The sequence below is a fragment of the Molossus molossus genome, unplaced genomic scaffold (assembly GCF_014108415.1).
Source record: "Molossus molossus isolate mMolMol1 unplaced genomic scaffold, mMolMol1.p scaffold_m16_p_19, whole genome shotgun sequence".
NCBI classification, from domain to species: Eukaryota; Metazoa; Chordata; class Mammalia; order Chiroptera; family Molossidae; genus Molossus; species Molossus molossus.
Genome location: NW_023425354.1, coordinates 36822869 through 36841945, shown reverse-complemented (window position 1 = coordinate 36841945; position 19077 = coordinate 36822869). Strand labels below are relative to the sequence as shown.

General features: G+C 44.4%; 1 protein-coding gene across 1 annotated transcript in view; it reads left to right on the top strand.

Annotated features, from left to right (window-relative positions):
- The window catches only part of PSMD11 (proteasome 26S subunit, non-ATPase 11), a 29495-nt gene extending 11197 nt beyond the window's left edge, over positions 1-18298 (top strand). Inside the window, exons 4-14 of the mRNA XM_036269202.1 lie at positions 4845-4916; positions 5319-5376; positions 8297-8491; positions 11122-11266; positions 12733-12793; positions 14948-15010; positions 16424-16549; positions 17167-17202; positions 17448-17499; positions 17783-17925; positions 18031-18298. Of these exons, the coding sequence (XP_036125095.1) occupies positions 4845-4916; positions 5319-5376; positions 8297-8491; positions 11122-11266; positions 12733-12793; positions 14948-15010; positions 16424-16549; positions 17167-17202; positions 17448-17499; positions 17783-17925 (951 nt within the window). The 3' untranslated portion in view covers positions 18031-18298. The remainder of the gene's footprint in view (positions 1-4844; positions 4917-5318; positions 5377-8296; positions 8492-11121; positions 11267-12732; positions 12794-14947; positions 15011-16423; positions 16550-17166; positions 17203-17447; positions 17500-17782; positions 17926-18030) is intronic.
- The last annotated feature ends 779 nt before the right edge of the window (positions 18299-19077 follow it).

Sequence of the window (19077 nt, the reverse complement as noted above, 5' to 3'; positions counted from 1 at the left end):
TTTATTGTCTGGTGGGATTTACTGGCCTTTATATCATGTGGCTCCATTTCTGGTTAGGCCCTCCCTTAACTGTTTGTACATTGCTATTGTTCATTGTATATTACATTTCTGTCAACTAGAACCCTTTCTTACTATTTTTTAGGGTGAAAGGAAACACTCTTTGATATTATGTAATTTTAGTGTTAATTATAGACTGATTTTTGGGGGGGTTTATCGTTATTGCTTTTTATCAAGAGTTCGTCTTAATTCATGTAGCAGGACTTTTTAAAAGTAATTTTTGTGGATTACAGGTTACTTGCTTTTTTTGGAATGAATTTATGAGTCATCCAGATTGTTTTGCCTGCACCTCAAACTCAGTGTAGCTAACTTCATCCAACCATTTATTAAATTTTGTCACTTCAACTTTCTTCAGTGTTTATTATTCTCCACAACTTTTGTTTCTTTTTTTTTTTTTTAATCCTCACCCGAGGATATTTCTCCAGTTTTTGTACAGATAGAGTGGGAGGGAGAGAGAGGAAGGGAGAGAGAGAGAGAAACATCGATATGAAGGGACACACCGAGTGGCTGCCACCCACACGACCAACCAGGGCCGGGGACAAACTGCAACCGAAGTATGTGCCCTTAGCGGGAACCGAACCCGGGTCTCTCTGTACCGCAGGCTGACGCTCTAACCGCTGAGCCAAACTGGCCAGGGCTCTCCACAACTTTTGTATTTTTCTCTTTAAAACTATTATCTAGTTTGATTCCTAATTATTTCTTACTTAGACTACTGCAAAAGCCTCATTCCACCCTGCATACCCCCATTATGAGAGAGATTATACCAAGTAGCCCTCTGAACATTTATTCCTCTCCCCATTCAACCTTATCTTGAACCTTCAGTGGTTCTCTGTTGCTTGCAGAAGTAGGTATTTTATGGTTTCCTTCAATACAACTTATAGCAGCAGCCTCATCTCCCAGTGCTCTATGAAGTGCACTTGTCAACCAGACATGTCAACCATATAAGATGCCTGGCTATTTGCTGAGCAAGCCCTGTATGGACCACATGCTATGGACCTTCTCACAGTCCCATCTCAAGTTCCACCTCTGAGATCTTTTCTTGTCGACTTCATTGTGATTTTAACTCTTTCATTGATTCACATTTTATTTTATATGTGTTGTATTTCTGGTTACTTTGTATTATATGACAATTATTTGAACATTTGCTTTATTTTCTTTATTGTAATGTAATCTCATTAAGGTGAAGTCCTATGTACCTTTCAGCATCACAGTAGCTTTTCTTTTCTTTTTTTTTAAATCATTACCCGAGGATATTTTTCCATTGATTTTCAGATACAATGGGAGTAAGGGGGCGTAGAGGGAGAGAGAGAGAAACATCAATGTGAGAGGCGCACACTGATTGGTTGCCTCCTGCACGACCCTAACCAGGGCCAGGGATTGAACTGAAACTGAGATATGTGCCCTTGATCAGAATTGAACCCACAAGTCTGGTCTATGGGCTGTCACTCTAACTGCTGAACCAAACCGGCTAGGGCCCAATTGCATTTCATTTTATTGTGTTTCACAGATGTTGCATTTGTTACAAATTGAAGGCAAGATCTTATACTACCCAAAAGACTACAACTTTGACTTGCTTTACTGCTATTCTCACTGTATTGCGATGGTCTGGAACCAAACCTGCATTATCTCAAGGATTTACCTGTATATGGCTGTTCCTTAACTATGGCTACCTCTCATCTCACCCTCTACAGTGTACACTCTTCTCCCTTTTACTTTTTTTTTTTTTTAATCCTCACCCGAGGACATTTTTCCATTTTTTGCACAGATAGAGTGGGAGGGAGAGAGAGGAAGAGAGAGAGAGAGAGAGAGACATCGACGTGAAAGGGACACATCGAGTGGCTGCCACCCGCACGACCAACCAAGGCCGGGAACAAACTGCAACCGAGGTACATGCCCTTAGCGGGAACCGAAACCGGGTCTCTCCGGACCGCAGGCCGACGCTCTAACCGCTGAGCCAAACCGGCCAGGGCTCCCTTTTACTTTTATTATAGCTGTGATATTGACCTTTTTGCCATGACTTGAAGCTGTTCCAGGCTTGGGGCATTTTTATACATCTTGATTGCTATCTCTGCTTTCCTTTTCTTCATATTTATTTTACTTATTAACATCTGTTTCCTCCTTAGAATATAAGTTTCACGAGGATTGCTACTTTGTCCTGTTCACTGTTGTCCCCGCAGGAGTAGAGTAGTTTGGTCCAGAGGAGCTACATAACTAATATTTTGAAGGAATGTATGAATTACGCCTTCTCCACGGTAGATGCTCGGGAGATACTTTGTTCAATTAAGACTTAAGTTTACTGAATTGAGATAAAAGCATGGGGGTATTGTTACTACATTAAAAAAATATATATTAAAAATGTTTTTTTTTATATATAGAGAGAGGAAAGGAGATATAGATAGAAACATTGATGTGAGAGAGAAATATCCATTGGCTGCCTCCTGCTTGCCCCCTACTGGGGATCCAGCCCACAACCTGGGCATGTGCCCTCACCCTGAATCTAACTAGGACTTCTCAGTCCATGGGACAATGACAATGATCAGTCCACTGAGCCACACAGTCTGGGCTAGAACACTCTTTTTTTAAAAAAAAATTTTTCTTTTTTGAATTTAAAGAGAGTGGAAGGGAGAAGGAGAGAGAGATAGAAACATCAATGAGAGAGAACATCGATTGGCCGCCTCCTGCATGCCCCCCACTGGGAATTTGGCCCACAACCTGGGCATGTGCCCCGACCAGGAATTGAACCGGTGACCTCTTGGTGCACAGGCTGATGCTCGACCACTGAGCCACACCAGCCGGGCTAGTTAACAAAACTTAAAAAATAGTTAAATGTATTGACTTAAAATTTAAATATCTAATTTTGACCACATCAAGCTTTTATACTCAAGTAAGGGCTTCCTCCAGAAACACAGGCATGCATTCTTATCCCCTTCATCAGTCATTGTTGGCACTAACAAAGCACAAAGTGTCTCGGACAAAAAAAACTGTGTCGCAAGGGCATTTAATTTTTTTCCTGTAAACTGAAGCACTGATTTCACCAATTACTGTCCTAGACATTACAAATCATGTATCTAATTGATAACAGACATGCAGTTCATGTTTATTTGTACAAAAATCCCTGCTCTAGAAGAAATGTCTGTACTGACCTGAACTTACTTAGGCTGGTTTGATGTAGAAAGAGCACTGGAGATAGAGTACAGTTCTGGTCCCAGAGCTGATAGATGATCCTCGGTGAATCACTTAACATCTGGACTGCCAGGGAAATGGGAACAGGTGAGATTTTAGAGTAGAATTCATTGTTTTTTAAAACTAGGAATATACATCAGATTGGCCAAGCTCTGTTCTAGACTACTGAATCAAGAGCCTAGGTATTCATTTTTGTGTTGTTTGAAAAAGCTCCCTCAGTGAAACTGATAGTAAGCTTTTCTTAGCCCCCTCAAGATGTGTAGTACTAAAGATGCTTCTTTTTTTATTGCTAAATTATTTAGCAAAATATTGTCAGTTTCATTCATGTAATGAACAGAGATCTTACTTTGAGTTTGGCATTTCAGAATATAACTCAAAACTCTGAAATTGTGCCCGGGCCGGTTTGGCTCTGCGGTCTGGAGAGACCGGGGTTCGGTTCCCGCTAAGGGCACGTACCTCAGTTGCAGTTTGTCTCCGGCCCTGGTTGGGTTGTGTGGGTGGCGACCACTCGATGTGTCCCTTTCACATCGATGTTTCTCTCTCTCTCTCTCTCTCTCTCTCTCTCTCTCCCTCCCTCCCTCCCTCCACACACACACACACACACACACTCTGTCTGAACAAAATATCGAAAAATGTCCTCGGGTGAGGATTAAAAAACCCAAAAAAACTCTGAAATTGTGATTGGCTCGCTTTTATTTTAGCGTTCCTAGAATTTTTATGAGGTCAGTTGTGTATAGAGTTGGAGATTAAAGTAGCCACCAGAGGGCTCCAGTGAGTTCTAAAGGTTTCATTGAATCTCTTAGTGTTGAATCCTCCAAATATCATTTAAAGTCAGGCATCCATTATTTATTGAATTTTTTATTTTTTTTGTACAGATAGAGTGGGAGGGAGAGAGAGGAAGGGAGAGAGAGAGAGAAACATCGACGTGAAGGGACACATTGAGTGGCTGCCACCCGCACGACCAACCAGGGCCGGGGACAAACTGCAACCGAAGTACGTGCCCTTAGCGGGAACCGAACCCGGGTCTCTCTGTACCGCAGGCTGACGCTCTAACCGCTGAGCCAAACCGGCCAGGGCTATTTATTGAATTTTGACTTAGGATTTAAAGGCAAAAGATATGTCAGTTTGGATTGCCCCTTTACTTTTCTCTCCTAACAATATCTCTTAAGAGAACTTTGGATTTACAAAGTGGACCCAGTTTCTCGGGTCCACGCTCAAACACTGAGCCACACCAGCCTGGAGAGAAATTTCTGTTTTAAATATTTCTCAGCCATCATAGAAATCTACATTCCAGGGCTACATATGTTGGAAATTCTGGGTCTCTCCTGGGAAAGATAGAAGAGGAATCTCAACAATGAGACTTTTCCCGAGGAACACAGTCTAAACACAAAGATAACTTTTGTGTGTAAAAAGCCTAGTTGGTTCTCATTATGATATAACTACTACACATTGAGATACTGTGTATCAAAGCATGTCCCCTAAGACATTAAATAGAGCAACATGGGTAATATATAAGGGGGGAATTAAAGCTATTCTCCAAAGCAAAGTTTGTGGGAAGAATTTGAGGACATAATGCTGCATGTACTGTCTCTTCCCTGTTGCAGGTCGAGTTGTGTTTAGAATGCATCGAATGGGCCAAATCAGAGAAAAGAACTTTCTTACGCCAAGCTTTGGAGGTATGTGCCTATACTAGTATTGATTTCAGGTCTCTATGCATTAGACAGACCTTAAATGTAATAGACACCATCCTGATCGAAAGTATTTTCTGCAACTTTGTAATATCCAGGAGCCCAAAGATTATTGGTAGTAGTCTCACTCATGAGACTTGCTCTGGTTGAAGTTTTGAGAAAGACCTGCTAACTTAGAGAAGTGAGCAGCAACATCATGAAGTTAACAGTCAGTCACTGCCCATAATGGGAGATAATACTATGGGACAGATACTTTTTTTTAGACTGAATTTGATGCTGTCATTAGGACTTGAATGTTTAACAGTAATCGTTCTGTGGCTAGCAATCTTTGATTTCTTTCTTTGGTGCCTCTGTCCCCCTCCATCAGTCAGTGTCTTTTCTCTTTCCTAGGCAAGACTGGTGTCTTTGTACTTTGATACCAAGAGGTACCAGGAAGCATTGCATTTGGGTAAGTAAGCTGGTAGAAATTAATAAGGCATCCTAGATGGCTAAATGTGTATTTTACAACCTGACTACTCTTTTAGTTACGTATTAATAATGTATATTCTTCCTACTTCTAAAATGGATTTAAGATGGCTTATATTTACTGAATCTTCATAGAAAAATGTCATTTTGTTAGTTCTAAGAAACTCTTAACTATAATAAATTTTTTAAATTTAGACAACAGAGGGGTCAAATTGCAAGTGTTTTACTGTTTTATCACATTTACTGTATCTTTACTGTATCTTTTTATAGTTATACTTAAAGTCTATTTTTAAAAAAACTAATTTGGTGCAAAATACATGGAAGTTGGAGAGGGCCGACCTAAAGGCTTTCTCCTGTGTTTAAACACCCTGAAATCTTTGCTTGCTGCTTTTTTTTTTTTTTTTTTTTTAAATTAATGGGTAGATCTTAGACTATTTTTCCCAGATGGAAGAACATGGCTTTTATAATTTATTAAGTTGAAGAAATTGCTAATATTCAATTTGTATCCTGCAAAAATGACAGTTTCGTATGGTTCAGACAAATAGTAGCATTTAACAACAAGTTTTATTGGGGGGCAGGAGCAAGGTGGAGAGGGTCAATGGGGGAAATAAAGGAGGACATCTATAATACTCTTAACAATAAAGATAATTTAAAAAACGGTTTTATTGAGATCCAGTTAACAGACCATAAAAGTCATTGTTTAAAAGTATATGAACAAGTTGTTTTTAGAATATTCACAAAGTTCTGCAACCATCACCACTGTCTGATTTTCTGAATATTTTTATCACCTCAGAAATAAACCTTGGACCTACTAATTATCATTTCCCATTAATTCCTGATCGATCACTTTCCCCACTCCCCAGGCAGTCACTAATCTGCTTTCTGCCTTTGTAGATTTGTCTGTTCTGGACATGTCATGTAAGTGGAATTACACAATAGATGTGATTGCCTTTTTTCACTTAGGGTAATGTTTTCAAGGTTCCACATTGTAGCGTATATCAGTCCTTCATTCCTTTTTCTTTGTTAATCCTCACCTGAGGATATTTTTCTATTGATTCTTAGATAGAGTGGAAGGGAGGGGAGGGGAGAGTGAGAAAGAAAGGAAGAGAGAAACATCGATGTGAGAGAGATATCACGATTGGTTGCCTTCTACACGACCCTGACTAGGGCTGGAGATTGAACCCGCAACCCAAGTACATGCTCCTGACCAGAATTGAACCCGAGACCCTTTGGTCCACAGGCTGGTGCCCTAACTGCTGAGCCAAACTGGCCAGCACAGTCCTTCATTCTTTTTTATGGCTAAATAATATTTCATTGTATGGCAGTACCACATTTTATTTATTCATTCATCAGTTGATGGACACTTAGATTGTTTTCACTTTTTGACTATCATGAATGCTGCTGTGAACAGGTTTTATGTGGACATGTTTTGCTTTTGGAATACCCAGGAGTGGAATTACCTGGTCATATGGTAACTGTTCAGCTTTTGAGGACGTGGTGGCACCATTTTACATTCTTACCAGCAATGTATAAGGATTTGGGTTTCTCTGCCTCCTCACCAGCACTTGTTAAAATTGTATTGATTTTTAGATAGACTGGAAATGGAAGGGAGGGAGGAGGAGAGAGTGAGAGAGGAACATCGATGTGAGAGAGGGTTGCCTCTCGCACAGTCCCAACTGGGGCCGAGATTGAACCTGCGACCTAGGTACGTGGTCTTGAATGGGAATTGAACCTGAGACCCTTTGGTCCAAAGACCAATGCTCTAACTGCTGAGCCAAACTGGTCAGGGCTGTTTGTCTTTTTTATTTAGGCCATCTAGCATGTTTCCATGTACTTACTGATCATTTGTATGTCTTTGGAGAAATGTGTGATCAAATCCTTGGCTATTTTTTATTTGGGTTATTTGTGTTTTTATTGTTTATTTTGGATACCAGTCCCTTACCAGGTATAGGATTTGCAGGTATTTCCTGGTGGTGTTCTTTGAAGCACAGTTTAATTTTGATTAAATCCCATTTATTTTTCTTTTGTTGCCTATGATTTTGGTATCATTGCTAAGAAATCACTGCCTAATCCAAGATCACAATGATGTACTCCTATGTTTTATAGGTTTAGGTCTTACAGTTAGGTCTTTGATTCATTTTGATTTAATTTTTGTATGTGATGCAAGTCTGTTTGGAATTGATTTTTCTCATCTGAGATGGGGAAGAAGGTGTATTTGGAGAACACTGGTATATCCAAAACTCTTTCCTTCCTCCACCGACCCTAGTGCCTGGTACTTTTTATGTAGTCTTGTGATTGCTGGGCAGGAAAGAGTGAGATCACTGGATAACTAGGTTCAGCATTTAATGGGTGGAGATTTCTGCTGTATTAAAATTTTAGAAGTAAGTTTATAGAGCTGTTGGCTCTAATGTTGTCCTTAGAATGCAAAAAGCTTCAAAGAGAGAATGCAAAGCTTCTCCTTTGGAAGATAGTACATTTAACAGAAAATTTAATGCTTGTAAATAGATAACCTGTTTTTGAGTTCAGATAGATTTCTTTATCTTAAGTGTTCTTATGTCGGGGAGAGGGTGATGTTATGAGATGAAGATATTAAGATTATGGCTAAGGTCCTGGCTAGTTTGGCTCAGCAGGTAGAGTGTTGGCCCGCAGACCAGACAGTCCTGGGTTCGGTTCCCACTAAGGGCACTTATCTTGGTTGCAGTTTGTCCCCAGCCCTGGTTGGGGTTGTGTGGGTGGCAACCCCTTGATGTGTCTCTCTCACATTGATGTTTCTCTCTCTCTTTCTTCCTCTCTCCCTCCCACTCTATCTGAAGATGAATGCAAAAAAATGTCCTCGGGTGAGGATTAAAGAAAAAAGATTATGGCTAAGAAAGGGGCGCATTTTTTTTTCTCCCTTCCTCCAGGTTCTCAGCTGTTGCGGGAGTTGAAAAAGATGGATGACAAAGCCCTTTTGGTGGAAGTACAGCTTTTAGAAAGCAAAACATACCATGCCCTGAGCAACTTGCCGAAAGCCCGAGCTGCCTTAACCTCTGCTCGAACCACAGCAAATGCCATCTACTGTCCCCCTAAATTGCAAGCCACCTTGGATATGCAGTCAGGTAATACCTGTAACTACTCATGGGATGTTTTCTAAAAGCTCATCTTATTTCACAGGTGGAAGTAATGGGAGGTTGGGGCTGGGGAATAAAATTGGCTGATTTGACTTGAGCCTTTTTCAGAGAAACCAATTAGAAGGCTGTTTCTCTAACTAGTTGCCCCCTTCTAATAACTTCCTATTAACTGCCTAAAATATATTAACAACATGCTTATGTATGGTTGACCAGACAACCTGATTTTTAGAGCTAGGCCCTAGAGAGATCTCACTTAGGTTTAAAAAAAACTCCCTTAATTTCCATCGTTGTCACTACTTAGGATGGTAGCAGTTCTTTGCAACAGTGATGAACCCAAGCCTGTTGTCACTTGGAGATCTTTGTAAAGCATGTTGGACTTTTCCAAATGGCTTAAACAGAGGGTAAGAAAAGATACCCACCCCCTCAATTTCAGTTGAGTTTAGTGGATAGCTGTCTGATGGAGTGTCTGACTGTTGGGGCTAGGAGGCAGTGGGCAGTAGAATATTTGTAGTCAGCAGCTTTTATTAGTTATAATTTATTATCATCATTGAAGGAGTACTGGGATTGAAGGCAGGAAACTAGTTTAAGCCCTTACCTCTCTAATCTTAATTTCCACCTGTGTAAAAGAGGGATACTATCTGCCCTACTTGCCTCTTGGATATTTTGAGTACCAATGGCCTGTTTTGTCATTCAGAGGGTAAGAGCAATAGCTAGAAACTGACTTTCCTAGGTTGAAATTTTGGTTCTGCCAAATTCTAATTAATTTAATCATTGGGCAAGTTACTTAATTTATCTGTAGCTCATCTGTAAATTGTGGTGGAGATTAAATGATATTATGAATGTAAAGGTTTTATCATAGTACCTAGCCTTGACCGATACTTGGCACTTTCTTTAAATCCCTGCTCTTGTATTATGCCCTTTCTTCATGGTCAAGGGACGAATTTACATCTGATTTATTAACGGAAATAGAAGCCATTTTTTCAAAATAGGTTTTTCTTTTTTTTTATCCTCACCTGAGGACATTTTTCCATTTTTGTTCAGATAGAGGTGGTGGGCGGAGAGACATAAATGTGAAAGGGACACATCAAGTGGCTGCCTCCCGCACAAACCAAACTGGGGCCAGGGACAAACTGCAACTGAGGTATGTGCCCTTAGTGGAAACCGAATCCGGTCTCTCTGGACTGCGGGCCGATGCTCTAACCGCTGAGCCAAACCCGCCAGGGCCAAAATAGGTTTTTCTTGATTTGAGAGAGAAAGGAAGAGGAAGAGAGAGAAACATCAGTGAGAGAGAACATTGATTGGTCTCCTCCTGCATGCCCCGCACTGGGGATTGGGTCCACAACCTGGGCATGTGCCCTGACTGGGAATTGAACCAGCGACCCCTTGGTGCATGGATGTTGGGTATTCTTTAGCGGAGCTCTCCTTGGCTGCAGAGAAGGGAGGGCTTTCTCCAGGCCTCTGTGTTTAAGAATGGTAGGAGGGCCCTGGCCGGTTTGGCTCAGCGGTTAGAGCATCGGCCTGCGGTCCGGAGAGACCCGGGTTCGGTTCCCGCTAAGGGCACGTACTTCGGTTGCAGTTTGTCCCCGGCCCTGGTTGGTCGTGCGGGTGGCAGCCACTCGATGTGTGCCTTTCACGTCGATGTTTCTCTCGCTCTCTTTCTCTCTCTCCCTCCCACTCTATCTGTACAAAAAATGGAAAAATGTCCTCAGATGAGGATTAAAAAAAAAAAAAAAAAAAAGAATGGTAGGAGGATCTGATTCTTTCAGCCTGAGAGGAAGGCATTGTGAGTAGGGTAAAAATGCTGGGGTATGGTGCTTATCACTCACTGAATGGCTGTTAAATCAGAAGTTCCCAGCTGGCATGTGGGACACACAGGTATATGACAGGTAGGTTAGAAGTGTACTGAAACATTGATCTCTTTGGGGTCATATGTAAGCAGTTTCATCTTTTTACTCCAGTGTGCTGAATATTATCTGAATGGTATATCAGTTTAAGGATATACTGCTTAACCATGTGCGTTTAAGTTCATGGATTTGGCATTATGTGAAATCTATATATACTAATTGGAACTGGTCTAAAGTATATCTATTAATGACAAATATCTGAAATGAGGATATAAGAGGTTGGGTTTTTCCTCCCATGAAAGCTGCTTACATGTAAAAATTGTCAAGTTTAGAAAATGAAATGAAATGGTTAATATTATTAAAACAGGTCATTCGGGCAGTGCAGGGATGTTTGGGTCAACTTCCTGACCTGTGAAAATGATGTAATGGAGGGTAAACATGTCCTTTTCTAGTGACCCTAAATGATAGGATGACAGCAAGGGTGAGAAGCATGGGAGAAGATGTTACAGTATGCAGTTTTTAGGATTGTCTTCGAGTTGGGTCTTAACTCCTTTAGAGTTGGCAAGATGACATTGAACTGCGAGGCCAAAGACCTGGGTTCTAATCCCAATTTTGCCACTAACTGGCAATGACTTTGGGCAGGTCCTTAATCCTTTCCTGACCTCAGAAATAAATGGATAGGATTGGGATAGATTTCTGAGGCCCTTCCTAGCTCTGATCTTGTGTGGTTTTATGATCTCACGTGGTTTTTACTCCTTTCTTCTCGATGCCCAGGTATTATTCATGCAGCAGAGGAGAAGGATTGGAAGACTGCATACTCATATTTCTATGAGGCATTTGAGGGTTATGACTCCATCGACAGCCCCAAGGCCATCACATCTCTGAAGTACATGTTGCTGTGCAAAATCATGCTCAACACGTAGGTGCACCTTAACTTTTGGATATGAGAATTCAGATTCTTTTTTTTTTTTTTTTTAGTTGTACCTTTTATTTATCGTTGAAAGTATTATAGATATCCCTCCTTTTTTCCCCCATTGACCCCCTCTCTTTGCTCCCACCCCCCTCTTGCTTTCCCCAAACTATTGTCTGTGTCCATTGGTTATGTATGAGAGTGCAGATTCTTCAACTAAGTTTTCTGCTGTGTCAGAGATGGCTTGGGCAGGGGTTTGGCCTGACGCTGCAGCAGCTGCGTCTGGGGTTGGGTGAAGGAGAGTGGGAAGATGCAGGGTGATCCAGAGCACCTTAACTTGCTGATCTTTTAGAATTGGGGAGGTTGGCCCTGTCCGGTTTGGCTCAGTGGTTAGAGCGTTGGCCCGCGGACCAGGGAGACCCGGGTTCGGTTCCCACTAAGGGCACGTACCTCAGTTGCAGTTTGTCCCCGGCCCCGGTTGGGGTTGTGTGAGTGGCAGCCAGTCCATGTGTGTCTCTCACGTTGATGTTTCTCCCTCCCTCCCTCCCTCCCTCTCCCTCTCCTGCTCTATCTGAAAGTAAATGTAAAAAAAATGTCCTCGGGTGAGGATAAAAAAAAGAATTGGGGAGATAGATTTTAGAAGTCTCCTTCCTAGCCCTGTTTGGAGTATTTTTCTCACCCTGTAATTATTCTGTCCAGATTGTTGCTGAGCACAGGACAAGGAAACAGAAAATAGCTTATAGGCCAGCACCAGCCGACTGCGCCACTCAGGATTGGGGGGTGGGTTAAGGAAGAGGTTAGGGAGAGCGTTGGAAAAGGGGACAACAGCAAGTATGACAGTTTGATCTTTTTTTCTTAATCCTCACCTCAGGACATTTTTCCATTGATTTCTAGAGTGAGTGCAAGGGAGGGAGGGAGGGAGGGAGTGAGAGAGAGAGAGACACATTGATGATGCAAGAGAGACACATCGGATCAGTTGCCTTCTGCATGCACCCCGACTGGGGCCGGGGATCGAACCTGCAACCCAGGTATGTGCCCTTGGCCGGGAATTGAACCTATGACCCTTCGGTGTGCAGGCCGACGCTCTACCCACTGAGCAACACCGGCCTGGGTGACAGATGTTTTTATAAAGAGTAATACAAAATGTATCCACATTTTCAGAGGAGTAAATGAGATATACACTGGAATTCTTTTTGGGTCTTATACTGGGATTTGACGTAAACTTATCATTCTGCCTGTTGGTTTTACTACTTTTGGTAGGGTCAGTGTGGCTTTTTAGTGTTGGCGTTTTTCTACTCCTCACTGCTGAGCTTTGTCCCAGAGTGTAGGAATTCTGGCTTCTGCAATGTAAGGGGCATATGGGTTTAGGGGTAGGGGCTGATTCTCAATGGAATTCTGAGAAAAAGAAATTTGCCCAAACCTATACTTAAAGCATAATATCCTAGAGCAATTGATGAAATATGTCTTTTTTCTAGCCCAGAAGATGTCCAGGCTCTGGTGAGCGGGAAGCTTGCACTGCGGTATGCGGGGAGACAGGTAGGGATGCCTTGACTGCAGTTCTGAGCTCTGCTCACTCAGCCAGCATGTTGTCACATGATGTTCAAAGGAGACCAGTGCTCTTTAGGTTTCCACTCTACATTTTTATTTCCCCTCCTTCCTTTTTTCCCTGTAAGCCTATTCAGTGTATTTCCTGTACTGTTAAATTCTTGGTCTGGAAAGTCAGTGTGTGATGCTCATATGGCCATCAGGTGGTTTGAGGGACTTACATAACTGAATTTTTAGCATTTGCATTGAGTTAAGTTGCATTTAGCTTTGATCAGGAAATTTATCTACCATGAGCCTGACTTGCAAATTTGACATGTGCAGAATCTGAAATCTTGGATTCTCCAAGTTGAAGCCTGCTGATGCCTGGTGCACATGTGCTGTACGGAGATCAGATGGCTTTGTGCAGGGCTAGGTTCTGATGGCTCACCTGAGTGCTTCTCATATTAGTACCCTTGCACTCATGTCCTGAGTTTTGAATGCGGTGCATGAAGAGGCCTTCGGTGGTCAGCAGCTCTTTTTGTGGTAACTTTTGTGCCTGAATAGCAATGAGTATGACCTGTGTACAGGCGATGTCTCAGATGTCTGCACCATTTCTTCTTTGTACTTTGCCTAAATATCACTACTAAAGTAAAAATAACCTTTATGGATTCAAATTCATTTGTCTCTAAACAACAGACACATTGGCTATCTCACCGTATCTTTCTTTTTATGTTTACATACATGTTTTTGTTTTTTATCCTCACCTGAGGACATCTTTCCATTTTTTGTTCAGGAGAGTGGGAGGGAGAGAGAAAGAAACATTGACATGAAAGGAACACATCGAGTGGCTGCCACCCGCATGACCCAACCAGGGCTGGGGGACAAACTGCAACCGAGGTAACATGCCCTTAGCGGGAACTGAACCCGCGTCTCTCTGGACCACAGGCCGACACTCTAACCGCTGAGCCAAACTGGCCAGGGCTACATACTTTTTTTTTTTTAATGCTTTTAAAAAGCACTATTAGAAAAATTTGGAAAGCATATAATCAAATACAAAAGGAAAATAAAAATCATCCACACTCTCACTGTGCAGCACTGTTAGCATCTTCGTGGGGACCACTGTTTAGTGTTATCTCACTGGGTCTTCAGAGGAATGGCCACAAGATGGTGTCTTCCTTCTCCACAAGTGGCCCTCATTGGCTTTTTATCAGAAAAAGTTTCAGATAAGTTTCTAGTTTTGACTAAAAGTATACTGGTTATTGCTAAAGTGAAAGACTCACTGTCTAGCCAGTGTGGCTCAGTAGTTGAGCATCAACCCATGCACCTAGAGGTCACCAGTTCGATTTCCGGTCAGGGCACATGTCCAGGTTGTGGGCCTGATCCCCATTGAGGGGGGCATGCAGGAGGCTTTTCCAAGGGCAGACCACGGGACAAGGGGGCCCTCCATCTAAAAGGTGTTGGGCCCTGGCTGGTTTGGCTCAGTGGTCAGAGCGTCGGCCCGTGGACCCATAATGAGACGCGGGTTCGATTTCTGCCAAGGGTATGTACCTCGGTTGCGCTTCATCCCCGGTCCTGGTCGGGGTTGTGTGGGAGGCAGCTAGTCCCTCTCACATCAACGTTTGTTTTTCTCTTTCTACCCCCCTTCTACTTTATCTGACGATAAATAGAAAAATATCCTCGAGGGAGGATGAAAATAAAATAAAAGGTGTTGGGCTTCTTGTGGTGAAGCATGGCTTGTGCTGGTGACAGAGGACCTGGTGGGGCAGTGGGAACGTGATCGTGGAGTCGTGGAGTCGTGACTGCCATCTCCTCCCTCTTCGTGATCTGGACTGAGGGGGCGCAGGCCTGGTGCCGGGCTCCCCCTCAGTCTGCGGGAACCGGAGCGGGCAGGCTGAACGTGCACTGGGGTCTCTGATGTTCCTTAAAACTCCCATCAGGTGCCTGCCTTCAGGGCCCCGTCTCTGGCCACCGTGAGTGTGGAACCTCACAAGTCACTTTGTGAGGCACAGCCCAGCCCCAGCCCCAGGGTGTTCTCGTGGCTTTTCCTTGCCGGCCCCTGAAGAGCAGTGGGGGCCGGTTCTCCCCGCAGCCAGAGTGCTTGGAGGCTTGTTCGGTGGGACGTGGGTGTGCAGAGTTGATCATTCACTATTTTTATCTTATTCTTAGACAGAAGCATTAAAATGTGTGGCCCAGGCCAGCAAGAACAGATCACTCGCGGATTTTGAAAAGGTAAGCATGGTGTTGGTTGGTAGGGGACGGGTGGAGGAGAGGGGCATTTAAGTACTTAAAAATAAAAGCTATTTTAAAGTAATTGTAGTTGTAAAAGGAATTGCAAGGATAATACATAATTATTCCATAAACTAGTCTCTGTGTTTTCCTCACTGGTCACATGTTAATATAGTGCACTTTTGTACAATGAAATTTGTTGAGTTGCAACCTGTCATTTATATACAGTACTCTTTCCGTTTCAAAAGTTCTTTGTCTTTTTTTTTCCCCACTTTGTTTTTCACGACAAACCTCTTATCTGCATTCTGTGGTTGAGGGAGCTGGGATTCAGAGAGGATGCTGGAGCACACAGCTCATCTGTGTCAGGTCTGACTCCGGCCTGGCACTCGCTGCACACGGCACCGCCTTCGCTTGCCTCTCAGCTGCAGCAGTGCAGGTCCACTGTACTCTGTGGACAGCAGAGGTCTTGGTGTGTGCAGCCAAGTGGGGGCCAAGACGCTTCCTCAGGATGACAGCCTAGGCTTGCTCTGCCTCCTGAGCCTTTTTCTGTGTTTGTGAAGGTTTGAAAGGGGAGACAAACTTGTCTAAGCAGTAGGGTGAGATACACATTTCCTGAACCTCTCCTTATCTGAGTATAATGACCATCCTGATAAAAACAAAGCTGGATCCCGGAAGAAAATCTTAGTGTGGACAGAGACTAGACCCTGTGGCTCTGGCTGTCCCCAAGGTTCCTCATCTTTCTAAAGTTTCTTGCCAGTTTCAGGTCTTTACTTGGCATGATTTCTGTGCTTCCTTTAACACTTCACAGCACAGCCGACATGAGCTGGGACCCCGAGACCATGACTAATGGTGGATAAGTCACAGACAGGAATGCACAGTCTGGATCATTTTATCCCACAGCTTAGGATACTTCTGTTAGGGGTTCCCTGGAAAAAAAGGTCTGTGGTCAGATATTGGGAAACACTAGGGGCTAAACTAGTGTTTAATGAGAGGAGCTAACTACAGAGCTGCACTCTGCTGGTCGATGTTCCTTGTAAAACTCCAGGAGCTAGCTGTGGGATTCAGCATTTCCCCTGATTTAACCTGAGACTTCTTTTTCCCCCATGGAGACCCTGTGTGTTCTGCGGTACATATTAAGAACTTTGTGCAGTGAATTTGACTTACAAACTGAGCCACTCTTGGGGCTTACGTGGTTTGAGCTTTTGGACAGAAAAATGGTGCTCAGGGTGGCCCCTTCTTTTAGCTCTTGATGTTGCTTTTCTTCTGCCTTCTGTCATAGCCATCTTTTCATCTCCCAATCTCTAGAACTTCATCAGCCATGTAGTTAAAGGGCAAGCAGACTACATAGGAAGCTAGGAGTAGTGTGACTTTCAAGTGTATCTCTGTGCCAATCTCTGTGACTGGCTCTCTTGGCAGGCTCTGACCGACTACCGAGCGGAGCTCCGGGATGACCCAATCATCAACACGCACTTGGCCAAGTTGTATGATAACTTACTGGAACAGAATCTGATCCGAGTCATTGAGCCTTTTTCCCGAGTACAGGTAAGAGCCCTTCTCTGGCAGGAGGGGTTTCTGGCTGGGCATCCTCACTGCAGCCCCTCCCTTCCCACACCTTTCTACAGCAGGCACTCACTTCCAGGGATGTGCCTGGGGGGCAAGAGGCCACCAAGAGTTGGGATTCTTTTTAAAAAAAATTAGAGCGAGTGAGAGAAACATCCATTTGTTGTTCCACTTATGCATTTATTGGTTGATCCTTGTATGTGCCCTGACTGGGGATTGAACTTGCAACCTCGGCACTCAACTAACTGAGCTACGCGGCCAGGGTCTGGGATTCTTGGCAGGGAACAAGCGTCGAGGAGAGGGATGCTGAGGGGCAGAGGCTGTTGAGATTGCCGCTGCTGGTAGTCAGTGCGGCCGCCTCCTTGCTTTTGTCGTCACCACCCATGTGTGAGTGCTTGCTCTTCTGGGTGTGTGGGATAGGAGTGTGTTTACTGTCCGTAGTGATGAAGGCAGGTGGACAGAGCTCGAGACCTAAGCATGGCCAAAGAGAATCTGGCCCTGTAGAGACACTCGGCAGGATTTTGAGACAACAATCCCCATCCCCAACCCTCGTATTAGGCGGAGGCAGCACTTTCAGTGTTGGTGTCTCTTCCTTTTAGATTGAACACATATCAAGCCTCATCAAGCTCTCCAAGGTAAGGAGTCCTGAGCTTGTCTCGGGCAGGGCTGGGGCAGGTGGGGGGCTGGCGCTCACACTCAGTGGCCATGTTGGAGCGCTCCAGCTTCTCAGCGGGGTGGGGACCCCGGCGCAGAGCTGGGGTTGCATCACTGCCGTTTTTGTCCAGTCCATCCGCCCTAAGACCCTTGTGCACAGGCTTTCGTGTCAGTGTGATCTCTGACCAGTGATACTGGTTCCTTTAATCAAGTGCTTTGATTTTAGGCCGATGTGGAAAGGAAGTTATCACAGATGATTCTTGACAAGAAATTTCATGGTGAGTAACAGTCATATAGGCAAGGGGACGGTGGTGGTGATAAAGTGGTTGCAGAGGCATCGTGTTCTTGTTTGTCTTAAAAGAAGATATTCCATTTATTTCACCTGGTGGTTCCCTGGGACCCTTGCCCCTGATAGCCCTGGGATGAGAGTGATAAACGCGTCCCAGGGAGATGAGGCCCATTTCCCCTCCTTGCTGTAGACACGAGGCAGCTGGGGAGCGGGTGCGTCTGGAGTCTTGTGTCTGATCTCTTTTACATGGGTTGCCCTTGTGTTTCCTGCAGGGATCTTGGACCAGGGGGAGGGTGTCTTGATTATTTTCGATGAACCCCCGGTAGATAAAACTTACGAAGCCGCTCTGGAAACAATTCAGAACATGAGTAAAGTAGTGGATTCTCTCTACAACAAAGCCAAGAAGCTGACCTAGGTGAGTGCTGGCTCCCGGACGGCTGCGCGGCTTCTGCCTGTGGAGACTGACAGCCCGTGGCGGTGGCGCGGCTCCCCGTTGACTCTGCCCTGTCTTCTCTTACAGAGCTGGATCTGTAGCGGTCCTTTGGAGAGTGTGTGTGGCGGGAGAGTGAAACCTTTGGGGAAAATGCTAGGAGATTCTTTTTTCTTTTTGTTCTCCTTTTCGCTCGGAAAGTTTTAATCCTCAGTTGGTGCATCTGTACCCAGCCGATAGGTGGGCCAGCCTCCACGTCATCTTTACTGGCCCACCGTGGGAGCGGGGACATTGCTTACAAAAAACGAAAAAGAAAAAAAAAAGGTTATTCTAAATAAAAGGAAAAAGGCTTACACTACCTAAAGCTGTGCTCTCTGCCTCCTGGGAGAGGGCCGCGAGCCCGCTCCGCCAGCACCGGGCTCCTGACCCACCGCTGGGCCCGCCTCCTCTCCAGAATTGGGTGTTTGCCTGACCATCAAAACAGCGATTTTTTATTCTGTTTGTACTGAACCAAAACAAACAACTGTGTATAGACTGCTATTTTCTTTTTTATTTGAAATGAGGCATTTTGGTGTTCTTTCCGGTCATTCGACCTGTCCGCCCACCTTCCCTCCAACAATGGCTCCAGCAGACTGGCCGAAGGTCCCTCCGCCGCCCCAGCAGCCGCAGCACAGCTCCACTCCGGCCCGTGAGGAGTGGGGGCCAGGCCGGCAGCTCGTGTCCACGCCACACGGGAGCAGTGCGGCCCACGGGCCCTGCCGTGCATGTGGCTTTCTAACAGCTAGGTTAGGTCCGTGTTTCCTCTGCCCTCTCCTCTGCTCCCCCTTCTCTCCCCTCAGCCAGGAGACCAGCCCGTGTCCCTCCCTGCCCTCCCGGCTGGGGAAGTCACTGTCTGACATCCACTAGCTTCCCTCCCTGCCCCACCCCTCCTGCTGCTGGCAGATGGATTTATTCCTTTTTAAACAGTGAGCATCGGAAATGAGACTGTGGGGTTTGGTGTTTATTTTAATTTTTAAAATTTTGTTGGGTTTTTGAGCAACCTCATGTCCCCTTCCCAGGGAGAGCTTCTTTACTTACCTCTTAGCACTCAAAGGGGGTGGGGTGCGCAGTGGGGTGCTTTGTTTCAAGGCCAGCTCG